Source organism: Chiloscyllium punctatum, chromosome 34 (genome assembly GCF_047496795.1).
Source record: "Chiloscyllium punctatum isolate Juve2018m chromosome 34, sChiPun1.3, whole genome shotgun sequence".
Lineage (NCBI taxonomy): Eukaryota > Metazoa > Chordata > Chondrichthyes > Orectolobiformes > Hemiscylliidae > Chiloscyllium > Chiloscyllium punctatum.
Window position 1 is genome coordinate 63,548,443 of NC_092772.1, and position 22,513 is coordinate 63,570,955.

The 22,513-nt window shown below is 40.2% G+C and overlaps 1 long non-coding RNA gene and 1 gene segment (V, D, J or C); both read right to left on the bottom strand.

The window, feature by feature from the left end:
* Positions 1–300: 300 nt before the first annotated feature.
* Positions 301–1,145, bottom strand: LOC140459034 (uncharacterized). The gene is made up of 2 exons (XR_011953829.1): positions 1,061–1,145; positions 301–921 (listed from the first exon to the last, which is right to left on the bottom strand). It is a non-coding gene; the product is annotated as an uncharacterized lncRNA (long non-coding RNA).
* A 2,725-nt stretch (positions 1,146–3,870) lies between these two features.
* LOC140458913 (Ig heavy chain C region-like) lies at positions 3,871–21,897 on the bottom strand. The segment is given in 7 exon segments: positions 3,871–4,296; positions 4,744–5,052; positions 6,989–7,294; positions 10,410–10,709; positions 20,478–20,531; positions 21,310–21,618; positions 21,747–21,897. Coding segments are annotated over 7 exon segments (1,719 nt in total).
* Positions 21,898–22,513: the final 616 nt, after the last annotated feature.

Below are 22,513 nucleotides of genomic sequence, written 5' to 3' on the forward strand. Positions count from 1 at the left end.
TTTATAGGCTTCGATAAAAAGCTCCTCATTTGTATCATTAGATGACCCAAGGTCGTGACCCTTTGTGCATAAGAGAAAATGTTCTCTAATCATTCTGCCTCTGGAGTGTTCCATCAGGCATATCGTGTGATAGATGTATTTACATTAGTGGGCTGCATGGTAGCGCAGCATTAAACTAAATGACTGGATGAAACACAACCAAACAGAACAAGTGAAAGCATTTGGCTGGGAAAGGAGTAGGATGTGGGAAAATGTATTATTACTGACTGGTCTTGAAGAAAGAATTAAGTAAACTCAAGGTTAGTGCATATTCATTCGAGATTTATTAACAATTTCAGAAAGCATTTTTATCCAAAAAGTTGATGTAAAAGCTAACAGAAGTGAATATAATGGCTGGATGCCACATTGAGATGAGAACACATGCGCTGTGAGCTGGGAGTTTTCTGTACATCAGTAACAGTCACAAGAAAGGGAGTACAAAGGCTCACCAGAAAGGGTTACATCAGTAACAGTCACAAGAAAGGGAGTACAAAGGCTCATCAGAAAGGGTTACATCAGTAACAGTCACAAGAAATGGAGTACAAAGGCTCATCAGAAAGGGAAACATCAGTAACAGTCATAAGAAAAGGAGTACAAAGGCCCATCAGAAAGGGTAGGCAACCATTCTGAGTAAGGAACTAATAAAAGCAAAACAAATGGGCTTCAAACAACTGGGAAGCTCCAAATTCTTCCAACCACAACTATCTCAAAGATATCAAAGTAAAAAGGAAAATCCATCAATAATTGTCTCAGTTACACGCTGATAAACTGAAGTAATCTCACTGTTAGAGTCAGCAACAGGACAGATTGTAGATTGGGAATTCAGAGACCTTGATAAGCAGATCAGGAAAATCAAGGGGGTCCACAATTCATTCACTTAACCTGGAAAAGAGAGATAAAGCAATGACGCAGATATTTATGATCAGGGACTTTCAGACTTAATGTTTATTCAATGGCACACTTAGAGATTTCACAAAACATATTGGGCTGCTTGGCGTGAGAAAGATGTGATTATTCTCACCTTCACCAGAGTGACGGCAGCGCTGTAGAAAGTACTCAGGAAAAACAAGGTGATGAACGTGGAGGCAGTGGTCCAGATGTTGCTGTAATCATCCTCATAGTTTTCAATCCAAGTGCGATCTATTGAATCTATGAGTATAAAGCCGAGATTGTTTATTGATCCAGATCGATCTATCTGCATCCAAGTCATGTAATTAGTGACCATTACATCTTCATAAAGCAGTCAGGTATTTCTCAAGTGTGACTCTTATCTGTATCTATTAGTGCATTATTTACTCTCAGCAAGAAATTACAAATACTAACTGCACATGTTCTTTCTTCATTGTCCATGTCAGAACGTTTTAAATTATTTTTCTTTCAATCTATTATTTAAGGATATTATTATTTGAGGAATGATTATTATGAATGATTACTTTAATTATATCATGATATTTTAAATATAGGCTGTGACAGCACTTTAGTTGAAAATTGTGGCCATCACTGAATAAAAGTTCAAATGTGATTCTCATCTTTATGTATTGGTGACCAATTGCTTGGCAAATCATGAATATAAGTGACATCACAGTCAGGACATTGCTTCATATTTTTGTTTGTAGGATCTGTACATTTAGGAATAAGTGTTTGTACATGTGTCCCTTAGTTTATTTGATCAACTGCTTGGTGTGTTTGATTTTCCTTTAATGTTTGTGTATGTGGTTATGAGAGTCTCTTACTTCACTCTTGCCCACGTTGGAGTCTGTGCGTGAATAAACATATTCCTGTTCCTTTACTGCTGGTGTGCTCATGTGTTTGTGTACCTAAATTTTGGTCTTTTCACATTGTGTAAGCATCATCATGCTAATATTCCACCTCGTTGCTGCCTATGCTTATCTTGTAATGTCTTTGTGAGTGTTCATTTTTCATTAGTGCTATCTAAAATGTGTGCTTATGTGTCTGTTTCAGATCCTACCTACATTAGGTTATTTTCATGTTTATGCTTAATAAATGTTAGCATGCAATGTTATGCTTTGATGGATGTTTATATTTATATGATGATGTTTGCTTATGTGGCAATCTTTCCCAAACCATCTCCTGAGAAGCTTGTTTGTGTTATTGTTTGTGGATGCTTGCTGATGTTTATGCCCATTATCCTTATTTAATAAACACCCCTCTATTTGTTGACCTATGCACTTGTGTGTCTGCATGTGAGACTCTGAATTTGTGTGTACGTGTGATATTGTATCCATGCTGATCAATGTGGTTTAAAAATAACTAATTAAGCTGCTTCTGTCATTGTATGTTTGTGATTCTGTAAATGGGAAAGTTATGATATTAATATTTATCTCTGTGCACTTACGTGCCTGTGTGAGTTGACAAGTGGGAGGACATTTTTCGGAATTTGTATCTGTGTTCATGCGTGTATGTCTGTACGCATTGTGCTGTATGAATGTAAATGTATTTGTGTGTTACCGTGTGTCTATGTTTCTCATGGTTATGTGTGAGTACCCCTGTTCATTTGTGCAAATGTTTTTCATTCGGTGTATGTGAGTTTTTGTATGAGCTTAGAGAGTGTTCAAGTGCCACTTGCATGTGTGGCTCTGTGTGAGTATGCATGTGTGACATCTTATCTATATGCACATTTGAGTGTGCACATAAATATGTGTCTTTAGGTGAGAGCTCGTATATGTGTCATTACGAGTGTATTTGTGATCATCTCTCTGTATCTGTTCTTATACCAGACTGCAATTTTTATTATTCTAATTTATTGTTCGAATTTTAATGGATTGCCCATAATTAGATCTGACCTTGGTGTTGTAGGAAACATTTCCCATCATCATGGAGAGATAAGTGTTTTATGAGCAACACTTCTGTTGCAGTGATAGAATTTCTGTCTGCCCAAGAGATAACATTTCTGAATATCTTTATTAGAAAATGTCTACTTGTGTTCTGTATGTGAAACAAAATGATATCAGGTATTCGAATACCAGAATTGACCCCATGTGCTCCAGAAAACAGAAACAAACCTATGGAATACAAACCGGGACGATGCAAACACCAGTTTTGGATTATGGGAATCAATGTTAATCATTTGTTCACAGAGCCAAGCATGTCCAACATGCTTCAAAGGTATTATTTTGCAAGGAAATGTTAAATCTTTGGACAGTAAGCAAGAAGCTGATTGTTCCTGTTAACAACTGGGTTACATTACAGAGGACATCTTCCATGAAAACTCTTCACAGGGAGCACGAGGACAGACCATTCATCATTCCCCTCCCCTCTGCTCCACGACAACTTATCTGTTGATTCTCTTTGGTGTGAAAGTGAAGATACATTCTGTCAACTCATGCGCTGGTGCAAGATCCCTGGCAGTTCCCCAGAAACAAAGGTTACATTCAAACTGTTCTGCACTATTTACGATTGGTATGTTCCAATCAAATTTAATTTTAACGTGTCTTAAATTTACATTTCCAATTGGTGCAATGTGGCAGTTTAAAACTGACATGAATTTTGTAAGAGTGTCCAATCGGGAGAATCAAGAACACCAAGTTCAAAACTCGTGCTCGACCCTTGACATAAAATGGACATTGTCAGATTTTGTCACAGAGGGATTTAGGATGGATAAGGTATTTGGCAGAATCCTGCAATGAGTGAGCTTTACTCTGTCTCTGACCCAGGGTGTATCTGAGCAGAGAACATTAACTGCACAAGACACTCGTCCTAGACCTGTTAATAATCCACTTTAACTACACAGATGGAATGGAAGTCAGGGTGGGAAACAATTAATTCAGTATTTGACTCACAACTGGAGGAAAATAAAAACACTTCTATTACTTCTGTTGAATTATTAAATGCAACTTTGAGATTTTTATTGACATGAATTAACAGTGTCCATCAGTGCAAGCGAAATGTTTACAAAACTTGGTTTACCGCTGGATTTATCGACTGTTCTGTTGATGATCTTCAGTGGAATTGCTTCATGTCCCACCACACAGGAGTAAGAAGCACCGCTGGCCCACTCCTCCGCTGTAATGGATAACAGGCTGTACATGAAGAAGGAGATGTTGTCACTCTCCGCCATCACCTCGGTGTTCTTGTAGTTACTGGGATTCACCGGCTTGTCATTGTTTGTCCACTTGACGAAGATCTCTCGGGGAGAGAAACCTCTCACTAAACAGTTAAGGGAGAGAAACCTCTGAGCGGAGATTTCTTCTGTTGGTGGCAGGAGGACCGACACAGTTGGCTCCAGCGGATTAATCACTGCAGAATATTTGAGACAAATATAAATCAACCAAAAAATCCTGAACCAATATCACAATTTCACTAAATATTAAAATATGCCATGTTTAATTTGGGATTTATTCACTTCCGTTTACTAAAGGAGCAGAATGGTACACATTCTGTCCAGTAAAAAAAGTCGATTTTAATGTGAAAGTTGCCTCCATGTTTCCAGCCCACAACAAGGACATTCTGTCCAACTGTCATTGCTGATGGTGACGTCACAACCCAGGCTTCTTCCCACTTTATCTGAGTGAATCAGAATACAATATCCTTTGGTCCATCTTTTTCTTAATCAGCTACCTAGCTATCCTGCCTTCAGATGCATCATTAATCCTCCCAATGGTGTTTGTTCATTACCAATCAAAGCCTGACATTGATGTAACTGGATCTGGATTACACATGGGATCCTTTGTGTTTTAATCTCACCTTTCTCCTTGTGGATGGAGTCTCTCCGCGGAGTCGGTATATTCTGATGGTACACCACACATTCAAAAGTAACGCCACTCATCCAGGCTTCAGTAGAAATGTCTAATTTGCTGATCACACTGTCGGGATTCTGTCCAGGCTGGTCAGCAATCTCTGTTTTCAGAGGCTTTTTTTCTTGTTTCCAGGTCACGTTGACTCCAGAAGGAAAATTGGACACAACGCAGGTTAACGTCACCGTCGCCTCCAGTAAGACTTGTTCTACTGGCGGTGGGAGGATTTTAACGGTGTTAGGGTGGCACTCGGTATCTTCTATGAAACAAAAATCAAAGTCAATGAAAAATGCCCCTTTATGATACAAACAGCCAATCTTCAGATTACTTCTTCACAGGGTGAAGACACCACCTTCAAAATGGCAACTCCAACTATTGCTGAAACGATGCTTACTGTTGTTGATGTATTTTGATTTGTGAAAGCATTTGTGATTACCTATAACATACCCTGTGTAATTACTCCTAAAGAACACTGGCTTTGTAACAAGTGAAACCTGAAAAATAAAATAATCGAAGATACCATCATGTAACCCATGGAATTACCTTTCTTTCAGAGTCTGTCTCTCACTTAACACCATCTATTAATACTTGTGACAAGAGTAATCTCAATATAATGAGTTCATTTCCATGTTCAAAATCCTTAGGTGCAAATGCTGCTGGTCATGCTGACTGCCAAATCACATCCTACATTTGAGACAAATTATAATAAATAATAATTATTCTCTTTGCAGAGTTCTAAAGTGTTACAGGAGCGGTGAACAGCCATGTAAATTCTGTTCATTATATTTAACTTGATCAAAAATACTTTGCGTTATTGGTGTGATGTCATTCTCTAATGTATGTCATTGTTCCTCGTGAGCTGTGTTTGGAGTAGATCAGAAAACAAGACATTGAGTACAGCATTGGATATCGAGAAGGACACCCATCTCCTTAAGTCTTTCCCTCCATTCAGTTTGTTCGTAACTGGTCTGTACTTTCACTTTATTTACTAAGGTGCGTTTTTTAATTTCTTCATAGAGCAGGGGAGAAAAAAACAAACAAAAGCGTCTTAAATTAATCTACAAACGCGATGGAAATGTGCACTAATTTTATAGACATCCACTACTCACTGTGTAAACATCGCCACCCCAAACCAGGCTAAATCAGCCTGTCTCGAGTTCCTAGTTCATTCATCCCTATTGGACTGTTCTTACCAGAATTTATTCTCCTGCCTCATCCACTAATTACAGAGACCATCTTAAAGAAGCTCAGTGAGATCACGTTTATCCCAGTTGATGTGATACCCACTTGGTCTGGGGTCTGATCCCATAAATGAAGTTAAAGAGCTCAGTACCAGATAAAAAATCAATGTCGTACAATGTCCAAGGCCAACAGGTCATTCCTGAGCAGGGAATGAAGCATTGAACGCATTTTGATTTATTTTCAAGTAAGGGTCACTGCATATTTTAACCACGTCTTTTTGAGACCACAACATCATAAGATAGAGGATCAGAATAAGGCTGTACGGCCAATCCAGAGTTTCGATCAGAATGATGCTGGAAAAGCACAGCAGGTCAGGCAGCATCCGACGAGCAGGAAAATCGACGTTTCGGGCTACAGCCATTCTACTGTCTTCTCTAAACAAGAGCCGATCTATCTCTGGCTTGAATACACACAATGGCCTGGCCTCCACAGCCCTCTGCAGCAACAAGTTCCACAGCCTCATCACCCTCTGGCTGAAGACATTTCTTCCCACATCTCAGTTCTAAACGGTGCCCCTTTGGCCCTGAGACTGTGCCCTTGGGTCCTAGTCTGGCCGACCAGTCAAAACATCTATTCCACGTTCACTCGACCTCAGTCTCTCAGTATTTTCTATGTTTCAATCAGATATCTCTCCAATATCCCCCCTCTTCCCCCAAACTTATCCCTGAAGTGGCCCTCTGAACGCCTCTCCCAGCGTGGTCAGGCAATAAACTATTTAACAAAGCTCACTGTCTATATATCTATCTTCAACAGAGAGGAAACATGCTTTTCTGACTTGCCAAAATGTTGAGACATGAGCGATGCTAATGTAACACTCAAACTGAAATGCGATACGTGGCATGTTGGGAAACGAGAAGCTCTACCGTACTGTCTACTACGCCTGATAAATGAGCATGTTTCATTCACATCAGAGTTTAGAATGATTTGTAGCTCTCTCAGTGTGTGTCTCTTACCCTGGAGTGCGGTGATGTTTTTACTTTGAATGTTCTCTCCATGAGTGACCTGGCAGGTATAGACTGCGCTGTTGAACCATTCACCATAAGGGACCATCAGCCGACTCGTCACCGAGAAGTTCCCGTCTGCCTCACACACGGGAGACGTGAAGAAGCCAGAATCGAAGGGTCGGCCGTTTTTCAACCAACTCACGGAGATTGACTTCGGATGGAAATCGATGATTGAACAGACGACGGTTGCAAACTTGCTGCTTGCGATTTCTTCACTGGAGCTCACAGTTAGGAGAAGAGTTGGTGGGAGAATACCTAGATCATTAGGACACACATCGCATAAATTATCTGACGAATTTCAGAACAAATACAATCAGTTCTCATATATCAAGGTTTTTTGTGGTTAATGGATACAAGAATCATAATTATGCAGAGTGCTGGAGAAGCTGGGATCCACACAGAAAGATCAGCAGGACAATGTGAAAAGCTAAAATTGTAGGACACAGCAAGGGAGTCAAGGAGGCATAGAAATTATAGGCCGGTAACATCAAAAGGGAGATAGCAATGTTGGATGGTATTCGTTTTAATGACAGAGTCTGATGAACAAGGCAGACAAATTACTGGCATAAATGAGGAAATGATGCGGTTGCTATCACAGAGACATACTGAGAGCCAGGCAGGAGTGGGCTATTCAACATTCCAGGATTTAGTGCCTTCAGGCAAGACAGGGAAAGATGGAAAAGGATGAGGGCTGGGGGTGTACAGTGCAGAATGTTGCTTCTGTCGCAATTCTGACAAGAGTATTTTAGGCTGTCAAGAGAAATGAAACCATGGATACCTCCTCGAACAAAGGCAAATGGACAGTACTTCAAAACCAAAATACAGCAAACATAACTACTGGGAGAGCACGATAGACCTTACTATAGGTCCAAAAGAGCAAGTGAACATACATGGGCAAATTTCAGAGAAATGTAAATTAAATCGGGGAATGAGAAAAGAGGTTTTTAACTTCCTCAGCATAGGCTTGGATATTCATTTTGTCAAAAATTTAGAGGGAGCAGAATTCTGAAAATGCTCCAGGAGAATATTTTAACAAAATATGTGTTTAATACTGAGAATTGTAATCCAGAATTTGCAAGAGAAGGGTGAATCTGGACTTAACTTTAGGGAATGAAGTCGACCCAGTGGGTAAAACCTCAATGGTGGAGCACTTTGCAGACAGTGATCGTAAATCAGTTGGATTTCAGATTGTACTGCAAAGGAATAGAAATTGGCCCAAAGTTCTGAAAAAGGGAAGGACAATTTTAGTAAGATCAGGTAATGACTTGACCAGAGTGGACTGGAAGCTGACACTTATTGGTAAATCTGAGTCAGAGCAGTGTGACATATTTAAGAGAGAGATAAGAAAATCACAGGGAGGACATTTCCCAGGAAGCCACTGAGTGGGACCAAGAATGCAGTGGGCTCTGGACACCAAAGGGCATGGAGGGGGAGATAAAGAGAAACAAGGGAGGCTTCCGGTCTATACTGAAATCTCAAAACAATAGGAATTAGTATGGAGTACAGAACGTGCAAGGGGGAGTTTGAAAGACAGAGGAATTAGAAGAGCAAAAGGGACCATGAGAAAATAATAGCAGTCAAAATAAAGGAAAATATTTTTAAAAGTTACGTGCTCATTCATAATAAAAGAATTATTCAGGAAACAGTAATGCTCATTAAGTGTATTATTGGAGTGGAGCCGGAGGATTAGCTTGTGGTCAAAACGAACGTGTTGTGTCAGTGTTCACTAGTGAGAGGGACAATGTGGGGACAGAAAACATGGAGGGGTGTTGTGATGTAGTTTTCAGAAATTAGGACACATGACGTGATGTTCTGTGTTGTCTTGCTGAATGAAAAGTGGTTATATTTCCAGGGCAGATGAAAAGTATATACCGAGCTGTTGAGCGATGCAAAGGATGAAATAGTTGGGTCGCTGACAATAATTTAGAATTCCTGTCTGGCCACAACAGTTGTGCCAAGTGAGTGTAGATCAGCCAACGTTGCACTGTCATGCAGGACGAAGGAAGGTATAAATAATGAAAACACAGATCTGTCAAGCTCATCTCAGTGGGAGGGAAACTATTGAGAAGTGAAATTAGTCTTCATTTGAAAGATAAATCAACAATTTTCAGCACGGTTTTATTGAGAGGAAGTCATGTGTAAGAAATTGATAGTAGTTTTCAGAGAGATAACTCGATGTCCAGATGATAGAAATAATCAGAGCCAATGGGATCGGAGTTAATTTGACAGATTGGATCGAGAACTGGCTGAGTGGTGGGAGCAGGGGATAATAGTCATCGGGTGTCTGTGTGACTGGAAATCTATGTCTCCTGGTGCTCTGTAGGGATTGGTTTGATTTCCTTGTTATTTCTCTTACATACTAATGATTAAGACTCAAATTTAGGAGGATTAACCAGTGAATTCACAGATGAAATGAAAACTGTCATGTTGGTAAGTCATGAGCATAATGGCTTTAGATTGCAGGAGGATATAAAAGGGTTGGTTGTATGTGAAGTGAAGTTGCAAATGGAAATTATTCTGCAGAAATGTGAGGTGATGTAATTCGGCAGAAGAATCTGTGAGGTATGACGTTTTGAATGGTGGAACCCTGGAAAGGCCTGAGGATCTTTGGTGCATGTACCCACCGATCCCCTATAGTACTGTGGTGTCTGGATAAAGAGGCTAAGAAGGTGAGAGGATATTTGCTTTTATGAGCCGAGACATTGACAATGAAGAGTAGGGAGATGATACTGGAACTTAATAGAACACTGGTTAGGCCATACTGAAGCGTTGTATGCATGTTATCGAAGGAATGTGATTACACTGAAGGCAGTATTGATGAGATTTGCCAGGATCTTGCCTGGGTTGGAGGGTTTTAGTTATGAAACTAGTTTAGATAGACAGGGGTATTCCTTGGAGCAGAGGAGAATTAGGGAGAAGATTATCATGATGTCTAGAATTATTTTAGGCATAGACAGGGTAAACTGGATGAAACCTTTTCCCTTGATGGATTGATCAATGCCTCAGGGGCACAGGGTGAAGGTAAGGCGAGGAGCTCCCAAGTGGATCTCAGGGGAAAACAAAATCAAACAGAGGGTGGTGTTAGCCTGGACCTCAGCACCTATAAGTCATGTAGAGACTGAGCCCCTCATAATAGGTATGAAGTATTGCGATGCATCCTTGCAAGGGCAAGTCAGACAAGGCAATGGATCAGGTGCTGGCACATGAGACTGGAATAGTTAAGTGGCTGTAATTGATAGGCGTGAACTGGATGGATCAAAGGGCCTTTTTCCTGTGCTGTATCAGGTGATTCTGTGAAAACGGTTATAAATAATGCCTTCTTCATATTAATCCCAGATGCTCTGTTTATCTCAGTTCCCACAACACATACCTGGACATGGCATTTCTTTGCTCTTGTGTGACCCGCTGTGTTGAACCTCACAGTAGATTTTGCAATCTGCCGCTGACCCGGGCAGGGTTAACTGGCTGCTCAGGGTGTAGGTTCCCTTCTTGTTTCTCACTGATGGGTAAGTCTTAAATCCAGTCGTGATTAACTCCCCACCTTTCTTCCAGGTTACCTTGGTGACGTCAGGGGAATAGTCCATCGCCAAACAACCAAAGGTCGCAGAACCGGTGTCGTGCTCCTGACAGGAGGAGACCAGGCCATAAAGCGTGGGGGGAGATGGTGTCTCTACAATAGAATGACCAATTGAGCAAGTTAGTTTCTGTTCATTTGACCTTATCAGTTACTCAAATGTATCCTCAGCTGTAAACGTTTGCCAGTATGCTCCCACTGAGTCTTCAGCATAACTGGAGTTTATTTTTGTTTCCTACCAGTTGCTGATCATGATCATTTGTTCCTTCTTTAGAAACATGCCCTCGACCTTGACCATTGCCATATAATTTAGGAAGAAGAACATCCTGATCCCACCCCAGTAACTTTGAAGATCTCACCAACTGACACTTTCACTGGATTGCTGTGAAGAGCAAAGAAGTTTCACAAAATACAAACCAAGGAAAGGCAGATTCATCAAAATTCTACACTGTGTGCAAACAGGCCATTTGGCCCAACAAGTCCACACCCACCCTCTGAAAAGTAACCCATCCAGACCTATTCCCCTACCCTGTTATGCTCCAGTTAACCCTGACTAATGCACCTAACCTCCCAATCACTGAACACAACATTTGCAATTCACCCAGCTTGCATATCTTTGGACTGTGGGATGAAACGCACACAGACATGGGGAGAAAGTGCCAACTCCACACAAACAGTCACCCGAGGTTGGAATGGAACCCGAGTCCCTAGCACTGTGAGGCAGCAGCGCTAACCACGGAACCAGCGTGCTGTCCCACTAGGTACTGTGCTGCTGGAAATACCCAACCGCTGGCAGTACCCCCGGAGAGAAATCAGAGTGAATCATAGAACTTAGAACATTACAGTGCAATACAGGCCCTTCGGCCCTCGATGTTGCGCCACCCTGTCATACTAATCTGAAGCCCATCCCACCTACGTCTGTATGCCGAGATAAAAACAATGACTACAGATGCTGGAAATCCGATTCTGGATTAGTGGTGCTGGAAGAGCACAGCAGTTCAGGCAGCATCCAAGCCTGTTCAATGATGACTTAATCTTGGCGAATCTACTACCGTTGCAGGCAAGCATTCCATTCCCTTACTACTCAATGAGTAAAGAAACTACCTCTGACATCTGTCTTAAACCTATCTCCCCTCACTTTAAAGTTGTGTCCCCTCGTGTTTGCTGTCCCCATACTTGGAAATCAGGTCCAGTGAGCCTTCCTCACTTATCAATGCAAGGCAGAATGTTCTCTCTGGGAGGAAGGTCACTGCAGCAGCAGCACAGGCAGGAGCTGAGCACTGGGACTGGGAGGAGGGCTGTCACGGCTGAACTCATGCCAATTGTCTGGAAGTTGAAACATCTAATTTACAATTATCTGAATTCTGGAGGCCTCTGAAAAATGGAGGACCATTAAGGTTCAGAGACTTTGGAGTGTTACAGCTGAGTATTTACGTAAATATGATTTGAGAAATGAACTGGTAATCTTTAACTTTAATAACTATCAAATTGACACGCAGTTCACCACCAAACCTCATCTTTCAGACTAACCACTGCACTTACTCTGTCTAGACCTAAATTTCCACTCACATTGACAAACCCTACCCATTCATGTCCGGTACACACAACCCCTATCACACAAAACACATCCAAGGCAATCCATATTGGTAGTATATCTGAGAAGAGAGATCTCGGTGTCCATGTACATAGATCCCTAAAAGTTGCCAGCCAGTTTGATAAGAGCTATTTAGAAGGCATACTTTGTGTTGGCTTTCATCAATAGAGGGACTGAGTTTCAGAACCACGAGGTTAGGCTGCAGCTGTACATAATTCTGGTGTGGCCGCACTTGGGAGTATTGTGTACTGTTCTGGTCACCACATTATAGAGAGAATGTGGAAGCTTTGGAAGAGATCAGAGGAGGATTACCATGATGTACCTTGTCTGGTATGGAGGGAAGGTTTAATGAGGAAAGGATGAGGGTCTTGAGGCTCTTTTTGTTTGAGAGAAGAAGGTTGAGAGGTGACTTAATTGAGACATAAAAGATAAACAGAGGGTGGACAGTGAAAGTCTTTTTCCTTGAATAGTGATGGCTAGCAGGAGAGGACATAGATGATAGATGTCAGAGGTTGTTTCTTTACTCAGAGAGGAGGAGGGGCATGGAGCGCACTGCCTGCAACAATAGTACACTCGCCAACTTTAAGGGCATTTAAAAGGTCATTGGATAAATTTATGGATGAAAATGGAATAGTGTAGGACAGATAGGCTTCAGATTGGTTCCACAGGTCAGCACAACATCGAGGGCTGAAGGGCCTGTATTGCACTGTAATGTTCTATATTCTATATTCCAGATGGACATATGATCTCAATTCCTTTCACTCATTTACACTCCTGCCGCCCTGCACCTGGCCCATGTTGAATCTGGCCCTGACTGGACCTGGCACCATCATTTTCACAACCTCTGACAAAAGCCCACTACCCAAGACATGACCTCAGCCCTTGATCACTGACCTAACATCTTACCCAAGTCAACCTGTGCACATTGCATCCTCGCTCCTTTCACATCTGTGCTTTACAACCTACCATTTTGCCAGACTCCGAGCTTTGCATTTTGACAACACGTCCACCTGTCACTTCATTACAGTGACCTTCCACCCTGAAACATCCTGGCACTCTGCCCACCGCTACACTAACCAGCCTGGCATCCTGCCCACCTCTCCATAAACCTGTCTGGGAAAGACAGACCTCCTGCATTCCAGCTCAAACTACCCCTCACCTACCAAGCACAATTCGAACAAATTATCCTGTGACCATTACCATTTACCTTGATACCACCTTGCCAGACAGAGTGCGTGCAAGCTTACCCAGCAGCCAGCCAACACCTCACAGCCTACCAGCCCAAACTCTCCCACATGCCCAATCTAACCCCTCACTTGCTCACCACCTTCCAACTTTGAGCCTACTCCAATATAAAGTCAGTGAGTCATAAAGTCGTTCAGCACAGAAACAGTTCCTTTGGTCCAGCTCATCCATGCTGACCAGAGTTCCCAAATTAAACTAATTCCACTTGCCTGCCTTTGGCCCATATCCATCCAGACCTATCCTGTTCCTGTTGCTGTTCAAATGTCTTCTAAATGTTGGACCTATCTCTGCATTTACCACTTCCTCTGGCAGTTCATTCCAATGTTTTGGACAGTTACAACATGAAGCCCTAAATCCTGCAGTCAGTGCTCTGACCAATGAAGGTACATGTGCAAAACACCTTCAACACACTAGGTACTTGAGACAATGCTTTCAAGAATCTATGAGTCTGAACCCTCAGGTTCCTCAGGGTTCAACATCACTACCCAGTGCCCTACCATTAACTCTGTAAGACTCTATGAGTCTGGACCCTCAAGGCCCTGTGTTTAAACATCACTATCCAATGCCCTACCATTAACTCTGTAAATTGTGACCTGATTTATCTTCTCAAAAAGCAAAATGTCATGTTCATTTAAATTAAACTCCATCTGCCACTCCTCAGCCCATTGGCCCAGCTGATCAAGATCTCATTGTACGTTTAGATAACTTTCATTGCCAATTATACAACCAGTGTTGGCATTACATGCAAACTTACAAACCTACAAACCATGTCCCATTCAATGTTTTCATGGCATTCAACCAATATTGTAGCCTGTTTCCCTTTCTCCCACATATCTGTAGCATTTTTTTAAGGATTGAAGGAATCAATCTCCTTATTGAAATCATTTAATGTTTTGTCCTCAATCAATTTCTGTGGTGGAGAATTCCAAAGGTTCACCATTCTTTTGCTGAATAGTAAACAATCAGGTTCAAGGTTATCGAGTGTTGGGAAGATTGGTGAGCAGCAAGATTAATGATGATCCCATGAATGGAATAGCCTTCTAGAGGGGCCAAAGTGCCTTCTTCAGCTTCCATTTTGCATGCTGTCATGTCCCTTCGGCAGCATGTTCCAAAATTGTGACCCTTGAGGATAAGGGCGCACATGTATGTAAATGCTTCTCCTGAAAGCTTTCCTCCAAATCAGACTTCAACTTGACTCTCAACTATTTCCCTGCCCGTTTCCTCTTCCTCAATCACAGCCATGGGACTCACTTCCTACCAGCGCTCTGAATGTGCTAATACCACACCAACTTCAGCAATTCAAATAGACTGATGATAACTGGTTTCTCAAGGCAATATAAAAAGTCTGACACTTCCACACCGGTCTAGAGATTCAAACAACCACTGGAAGAATTGTAAATTATTTGAGGCACTTGTGTGTCTACACAAGATGACATGGTTTCCATTTGTGTGATTTGACTGTGTTTTCACTGAAGGAACAGAGCTATTTCTTAATCATACAGCTGAGTGCCCTCCTCTTGCTCCTACCTTCCTATCATTGTGTCATTCATTAAGCTAGCTCTGGCGGTGAACACTTTTTATTAAAATATTTCAACAAATTAATTGTTTCACACATGCTTTAAAAAATTCTGTTGATTATTTGGAATGAGATCATTGACATTCTCTATTTGAGTGATCAAAATAACTTCCACCCAATTACAGCAGCCACTGCACTCTGGAGTGGGTTGTTACTTCATAATAGTTTCTTGTGAAACTACAGCTCGAGATCAGGGCGCTCAAATTCAATGATTCTCTGATATTTAATATCTCTGAACATTCGCAATTTGTTCAAATGCATCTTTTCCCTGAAGAATGTGTTTAATCGAACAGAACTTTTTTCAATGAAACAACAAACTTTAAATGCTAGAAAACCAAAATAAAAGACAGAAATTTCTGAAGAAACTCAGCAGGTCTAGCAGCTCCTGTGGAGAGAAGGCAAGGTTAACCTTTCGCATCCAGAGACCCCCTCTTCACCAAATTGTTTTCATGTTTTTGGCACAAGAGCTCACACCTGTTGAGATAAACAGTGATTACGTTGGCTTGACTCCTGTTGGAAAAAGGATTCTTAGCAGAGGTACTGGATGGTCAGAGATAGCAATTGAAGACCAATTGAAAAGCTATCTCCTTCTGCTGCAAGTGTTGGATTCAGCGGAACCCCCACCGGACTGAACAATCAAATTCAGCTACAGCACTGGTTTAATATAAAGGTGAGCACTTTCTCCATTAACACCATCTAGCGATGCCCAAACGCTTGTGAACAAATATTGATCTGGAAAAAGCTGCTAACTGCCAAAATTCTGTCTAATATCTAAGAGACACAAGTCAGGACAGCGATTGAATAGATTTCACTGGCCTCTGTGAGTGGAATTCCAACAAACACCCCAACATCTCAATCTGCTTTCTTGCACTGAAGTAACCTGATAAGAGATGGTATTATATATCTCTCTAACAGGTTGTAAGTGAACACAGGCCTCCTGGCACTGAATCAGGGACACTACCACAACATCACAACAGACCTGAACACAATGAGCTCGACACTATCACAGAGAACACAGCCCACCTGTTTTGACAGTACATAAACCATGTTAGTTATTAACACCTTCCAACAACCAGGAATTGTTCCAGAATGTTTGTACAATGAAAGTAACATTTCAACATTTATCCAAGAATACTTTGATAGCAGCTCCGAATTGTTCAAACTCTATGGGAACTACAGAGGAATAAAACTAGGAATTGTATTGCCATCAATTCACTGTCACTGGATTCCAACCTCGAACTCCCTTCCTCTTTCCCCTGTGAATGTTGCTGCACCAGACGGTCTACTTAGTCTGAAAAAGATTAAAATGTTTTGTAGTGTAATATCACCGTTGCCAGTGACATTAAAAGCTGATAATAGGTTTTCAAATAATAAGATGCAAAAACATTCTGATTCTACATTGTGCCACGAAACATGTCCTGCATAACTGAGGCACAAAGAAAGTATACAGCATATTTCCATCTGCCTCACTCAATCAAATATCTCTTGTTGCCAACAACCAATTTCAAAACTCTTGCTATCTGCCTTTTGTTCCTGAAACGTTCGTTTTGATTGGAACAACTTAGTCAGGGCTCTCAATTCTGAGGTACCTAATCGAATATTGTATTTCTGGCCGATAAAAATGGTTTTGAAGCGCGAGATGAAATTGAACTGTCTGAGATTCAGGGATCCGAATTGGACAATTTACAAATGGTCAGGACCGTTGACAAGTTAGTCAGAGATAGCACTGAAACAAACTGTACAACAGACTTAATCCTAGAGGATACATTGCTCAACTCCTCACGTCAAATATATTCACTGTACTTGAACATTCATCAGAGGAACTAACCAGTGGATTAATGTGAACGAGAATGTGTTCACAATGAACATAAATAACCACTGAGTTAATAAACTTAATAAGTCATTTATTTAATAAAATGTTTGAGGTGGGAAATATCGCCAATTAAAGCACAGATCCGGAGGCAATGGATTATTCTCTAAATTATTTTTACATACTCTTAAAACGTTCCTTGAACTGGGGAGATTTTGTATGCACTGCATAAAGTCAACACTGCATTCCAGTGTGGAAAGTATTTCTGTTGAAGGAATCAGGGCAAGGTCATTTTCTTGTTTACTGCTTTTCATGAACGAAAATGTTTAAAAAGGTATGAATTGAAAACATGCTTCTGTCTGGACTTTCCCGCTTTAACAGATGTCTAAGTAAATGTGGGCACTGCTGCCTCACAGATCCAGGTACCCAGGCTCGGTTCCAGCCTTGAGTGACTGCCTATGTGGAGTTTACACAATCTCCCCTGTGTCTGTGTGGATTTCCTCCCACAATCCAAAGATGTGCATGTCAAGTGAACTGGTCATGCTATATTGTCCATAGTGTTAGGTGCATTAGTCAGGGGTAAATATAGGGTAGGGGAATGGGTCTGGGTGGGTTACTCTTCAGACAGTCGGTGTGGACTTGTTGGGCCAAATGGCCCGATACATACTGCAGGAAATCGAATCTAAACGATTGTCACACTTAACAAATGTGAGCACATTCCTTCGGATCGCTACATTGCAATAAATCGGTCAAGTATATTAATTAAAATAAATATTAATCTATTTTCAGTGTCTGAATAAACAATGTGCTCCGTTATCCTCTAGTTCATGTCTTCTGCAAATTTGTGAACTCTGCATATGTCTGAACACATCGATGTAAAATGAATTCTCTGCGTTTGCAGCAAGGACTCCCATGGTTTTAAGAGTAGAGTTCCTACAGTATGGAAACAGGCCATTTGGCCCAACAATTCCACACTGACCCTCTGAACAGTAAGTAGCCCAACCAGACCCATTCCCCATAATTTATATTTAACCCTGACTAATGCACTATAACCTAGACATCCCTGAACACTATGGCTGTGCTAAATTGCACAAATCACCTGACCTGCGCATCTTTTGGACTGTGGTAGGAAACCAGAGCGCCAGAAGGAAACCCACGCAGACACAGGGAGAATGTGCAAACTCTACACAGGCAGTCACCAGAGGGTGGAATCGAATTTGGGATCCTGGCGCTGTGAGGCAGCAGTGCCAACCACTGAGCCACCATGCTGCCCTGCGAGTTCATGGGTGGATTATTTTAATTAATTCAAAATTTGTCCTTGGTCACATAATTCACTATAGCAGTTGTTTCCGAAAGAATGACTCTTCAGTTGATTTTTTTTGTAAAATGTAACTATTTAATTAAAATGCACAGATTGGGAACACATAAAGCACTGTGCAGATTAAATAATTCAGTTAATGTTTTATTTTTATCCTGCAAATCCAGTTTAATCAGGGACATAACAATGAATTAACTCAAGTTACGTATGAAACTGATCAAAGCAGTGAAACTGATCTGTTCTTCATAGAATTGTGCAGAATTTCCAAATGGTCTTTGTCAATGATCTTTTCCAGTCAGAAAAATATGTATGTAGTGTACAGCGGAATTGAAAGGTGATTCTTGATCAATTATAACACTGTCATGGCATTTTTGCTCAAGAGCAAGAACTATTAGAACATTAGACTTCTGAAATGCTATTTATATTTCTCTATGACTTGTAAACTGTTTAAAGACAGACCTTGTGATTGAACTAGATAGTGGAGTTCTGAATTTGGATTGGAAAGCATGGATTAGATTAATCCTTAATTATTACTTTTAAGTAAAAATGGCGCCCGAAGGTATCTGTTTTCCCTTCATTTCTAAAACCTTTGCGATTTGCCTTTCACTAAATAATAGGCTTTATGAAATTTAAACTCGCATGCTGATTGCATTGAATTGAGGAACCTGGAGCGGTTCACTGTCACCAACCGTGTTAACATTGCAAAACAATGTAGAAACCAGAAACGGTTTCCCAAGTATAACACATTTAATGTTACCCAAGCACAGTCATTCCTCAACAGATGAACGATCACCAGATCACAACGTGGTGTGTTTGAAGCAGAACTGGCTCTGCAAACATTTTCAACAGAACGAAGAACATGATGTAACCTCACACAAAAAAAACAAATTGAAGTCTAACAAAGCTGCTCAGAATCAAGCAAACTAATGATTAAATTGAATAGAAATAACAAGTCATAACAGCAACCTTGTTTGTGAGGGGACTTAACACTTAAAGCTGTAACGTTTCTGGCAACAGTTCAATTTATTTCCAACCTGCACACCCTTCTTGATCATGACAATCCTGTGCAGCACACAGTAGAGCGGTTGAAGGTATATATTGATTAATCACTTCATGGTCAAAACAAAATTACTGAATGGACAAATATTACCACATTATAATTTTAAGTTAGTTTCAATTACATAATCTGTTCAATTCTGCAGTTTCAGATTTTAGTCCCAAATTTTATTTTGAATGAGGCTACTCAAAACAAAATTCAGCTAGTTTACAATTAGAACTGAGTTCTTTTTTTACAAATTCAATGCATGAAAAACTTATCTTTTTCATTTCTCACACTTCTGGGTTTCTGCCTTAAGTTGGTTTTCATACCATTACAAATGGATGTAATGTTTTCAATCAAGCAGGGAAAAATGTGTCATATAAGTTGAACAAATGCAGAAATGATTCATGAAAAACAATAGAACTTCACAAATATTGGTAATGAACAGTAATCCAGAGAGACAATCTCCTCACCAGAAAGAAAACATCAATTACAGAAAGTATGAAAACGCTGATCAATTCCACAAATTGAATAAGAATTCAATCAACTCAATTCAACAGAATCAAGGAAAATAAAATCAGAATCCAATCAACTCAAAACAACAGATTTGAATGAAACATAATCAGAATCCAACCAATTCACTTCAACAGAATCAAATAAAACAATTTCAAAAACCAATCAACACACTTCAACAAAACCAAGTAAAAACAAAGCCAAAATCCAATCAACTCAATTCAACAGAAACAGGTAAAACAACTCAGAATCTAATCAACAAATTGCAATATAGCACCGCAAGAAAATGTTATGACAGTTTCTAACCTGCTTGTCACCAACAAAATAAATGAGAAAATATAATCATGGTAAGAACATATATTCAATAAATGAATAATGATATTTTAGCATATTTTAATCATGTTTGGTAATATCTCAAACATCTTTGAATTCTTAGCGTTTGTTGTTGACAATAAAACTCACAGTCAGGGTGTCACTGACATTAAACATTATTTATAGCTGACTGTTTAAGAGACATTAGTGTTTCAAGTAACCCAGCCACACAGAATGCCCATCTGATCAAAACAAAAGAGATACACGGAGCAACTGACGCCATCATCACCATTTTAGCTATTTGCTGAGCCTTAACTGAAGTCTATAATCAGTCTGAACAAAAATCAATCCAAACCAAACCAAACTCAGCACAGAATCTGAGTTTCATTTAATTCAGAAATTAGTCACATGAATAGAAAGTTTTTAAAAAGTTACTAAGAAAGTTCATAGTTCTTACCTGAAGTCACTGTCACCATGGTCCCTTGGCCCCAGTAATCAAGACCATCACAGTGTTACATTCGCTGGACTGGGTCACACAATAACCAGCTCTGCATAAAACAAATCAAAAATCTACTATCATTTTAAATTTTCAGAACCACAGGCAAAATAAAGTCACAATAAATCTTCATCACATAATTGCGCGAGTGAATTCCGATCATTCTTGATAAATTTTAATAATGTTTTATACTGCACAGAGTAACACATGAGCTGATTCTCAAAATCCCCAAATGGTGTATCGATAATTACCCAACACTTTTACAAATTAAATAATGATACTGGCATTAAACCCCACAGAATTAATACTGCACTGCAAGTTAAGAAGGTTTGTAGAAGTAATCACTGACTCGTTTCAAACAATCGAGGCTGAATAGGTTTTTGTATTGATCATAATTGCAGTGTCACCCCAGTTATATCACTGTGAGACATGTTGTGTCAAATACTATGACAGACTGTAAACTGTAAAATGCAGATAATTTCTTCACTTCCTGGAAAGCAGTGATTCAGACTCCTCTAAGAATGATTTGGTGCATTATTTCAGCTTTTACGCTTCATTGTATTTTGAAAGCTTGGAATACTTTTCCAGGTTTGGTCTGCATTTAACTTGACAATCAACACGAAGAAGGTAAAAAAAAAATATACATCTGTACAAACTAGCACGACTGGATTGTGTTTAAATAGCATCTCACATTATTTCTCGCTCCTGCCATGGTAGAAATCACCAATTTGAGATAATCACTTGTCAGTGGTTATTGTATGAGAATGTCGTTGTGCACAACACTGTGACGCATTGTAGTATTTTGCACAGTAATAGATGGCGGTGTCTTCGATCTTCAGGTTCCCCATGTCCAACGCGAAAATGTTGTTTGAATTGTCTTTAGACGCAGTAAATCGATTCTTAATCGCTGGTGCATAGTTACTGTCGGATGAACTATAGTAGTACAGCAGACACTCCAGACCCTGTCCGGGAACCTGTCGGACCCAGTACATGTAGTAGCTGCTAAGATCGAAGCCGCTGGTTTTACAGGTCAGTTTCAGGCTGCCTCCGGGACGGCCAGTCTCTGCCTCTGGCTGGGTCAAAACAATCTCCGACTGGACACCTTGAAAAAAGAAAACAAATAAACCATGAGCATTAATGCAGATTAAATGATGGCTGAGTCTTTTACATTCCTGCGGTAGACTAACATTGAGACAGTGACAAAGACAGACTTGAACAAAAAACACTCACATGATAAGAAAGTAAGGAATAAACTGAGAAAAATTGTCGACACAATCATTCTGATAACTTGTGGGAAGCGGTTCTGTCAAGATCTTTCTAAACAGAGCCGACCCAGGAGTGTTGAATTACGGTCTAGTGCCCAGGATTTATATGGCCATCGGAAAGGGCAGGATCACAGCTTCCGCTTGTTGGTTTCCTGCTGGAGGCTGAGACTGGATCCTGGTTTCAGCTTGTACAGCCCGAACACATGGGATCATGTATTTACGAGGTTACGTTGAAACATGGACATATACACATCTTGGGATATTTATTTTGCTGAATAGCTTCTTTGGGAGTGTTTTTATTTAAATGATGGAAGTAAAATTGAGTAGCTTCAGGTGTGTTTCACATGATAGTTGCAAGTATTTTGTTTAAAAAAAACAAATTCATTCGGATGTTAGCTCCCTTTATTTCTACATTCATTCACAAGCAGATAAAACTAAAATCAAAGTTCAAACATATTACCAGCTAGTAAAACAATTGAGCTTGTTTTCCCAGGACACTGCCAGTCTCTGTCCCACTACAAAATAACATGTAATTCATACTAAACATTTCAAAATTCAATTTAGACAACTGAACACAGAGCTTGTCCAAAGTGATTATATTTAGAATATTCAATTAGAAGTTAACTCCCTTTAATTCTACATTCCACCACAAGCAGATAAAGCTAAAAAGAACTTCAATAATATAATTAACCAACAAAATTAGTGACCTTATTTTTGCTGTCACTCAAAGTC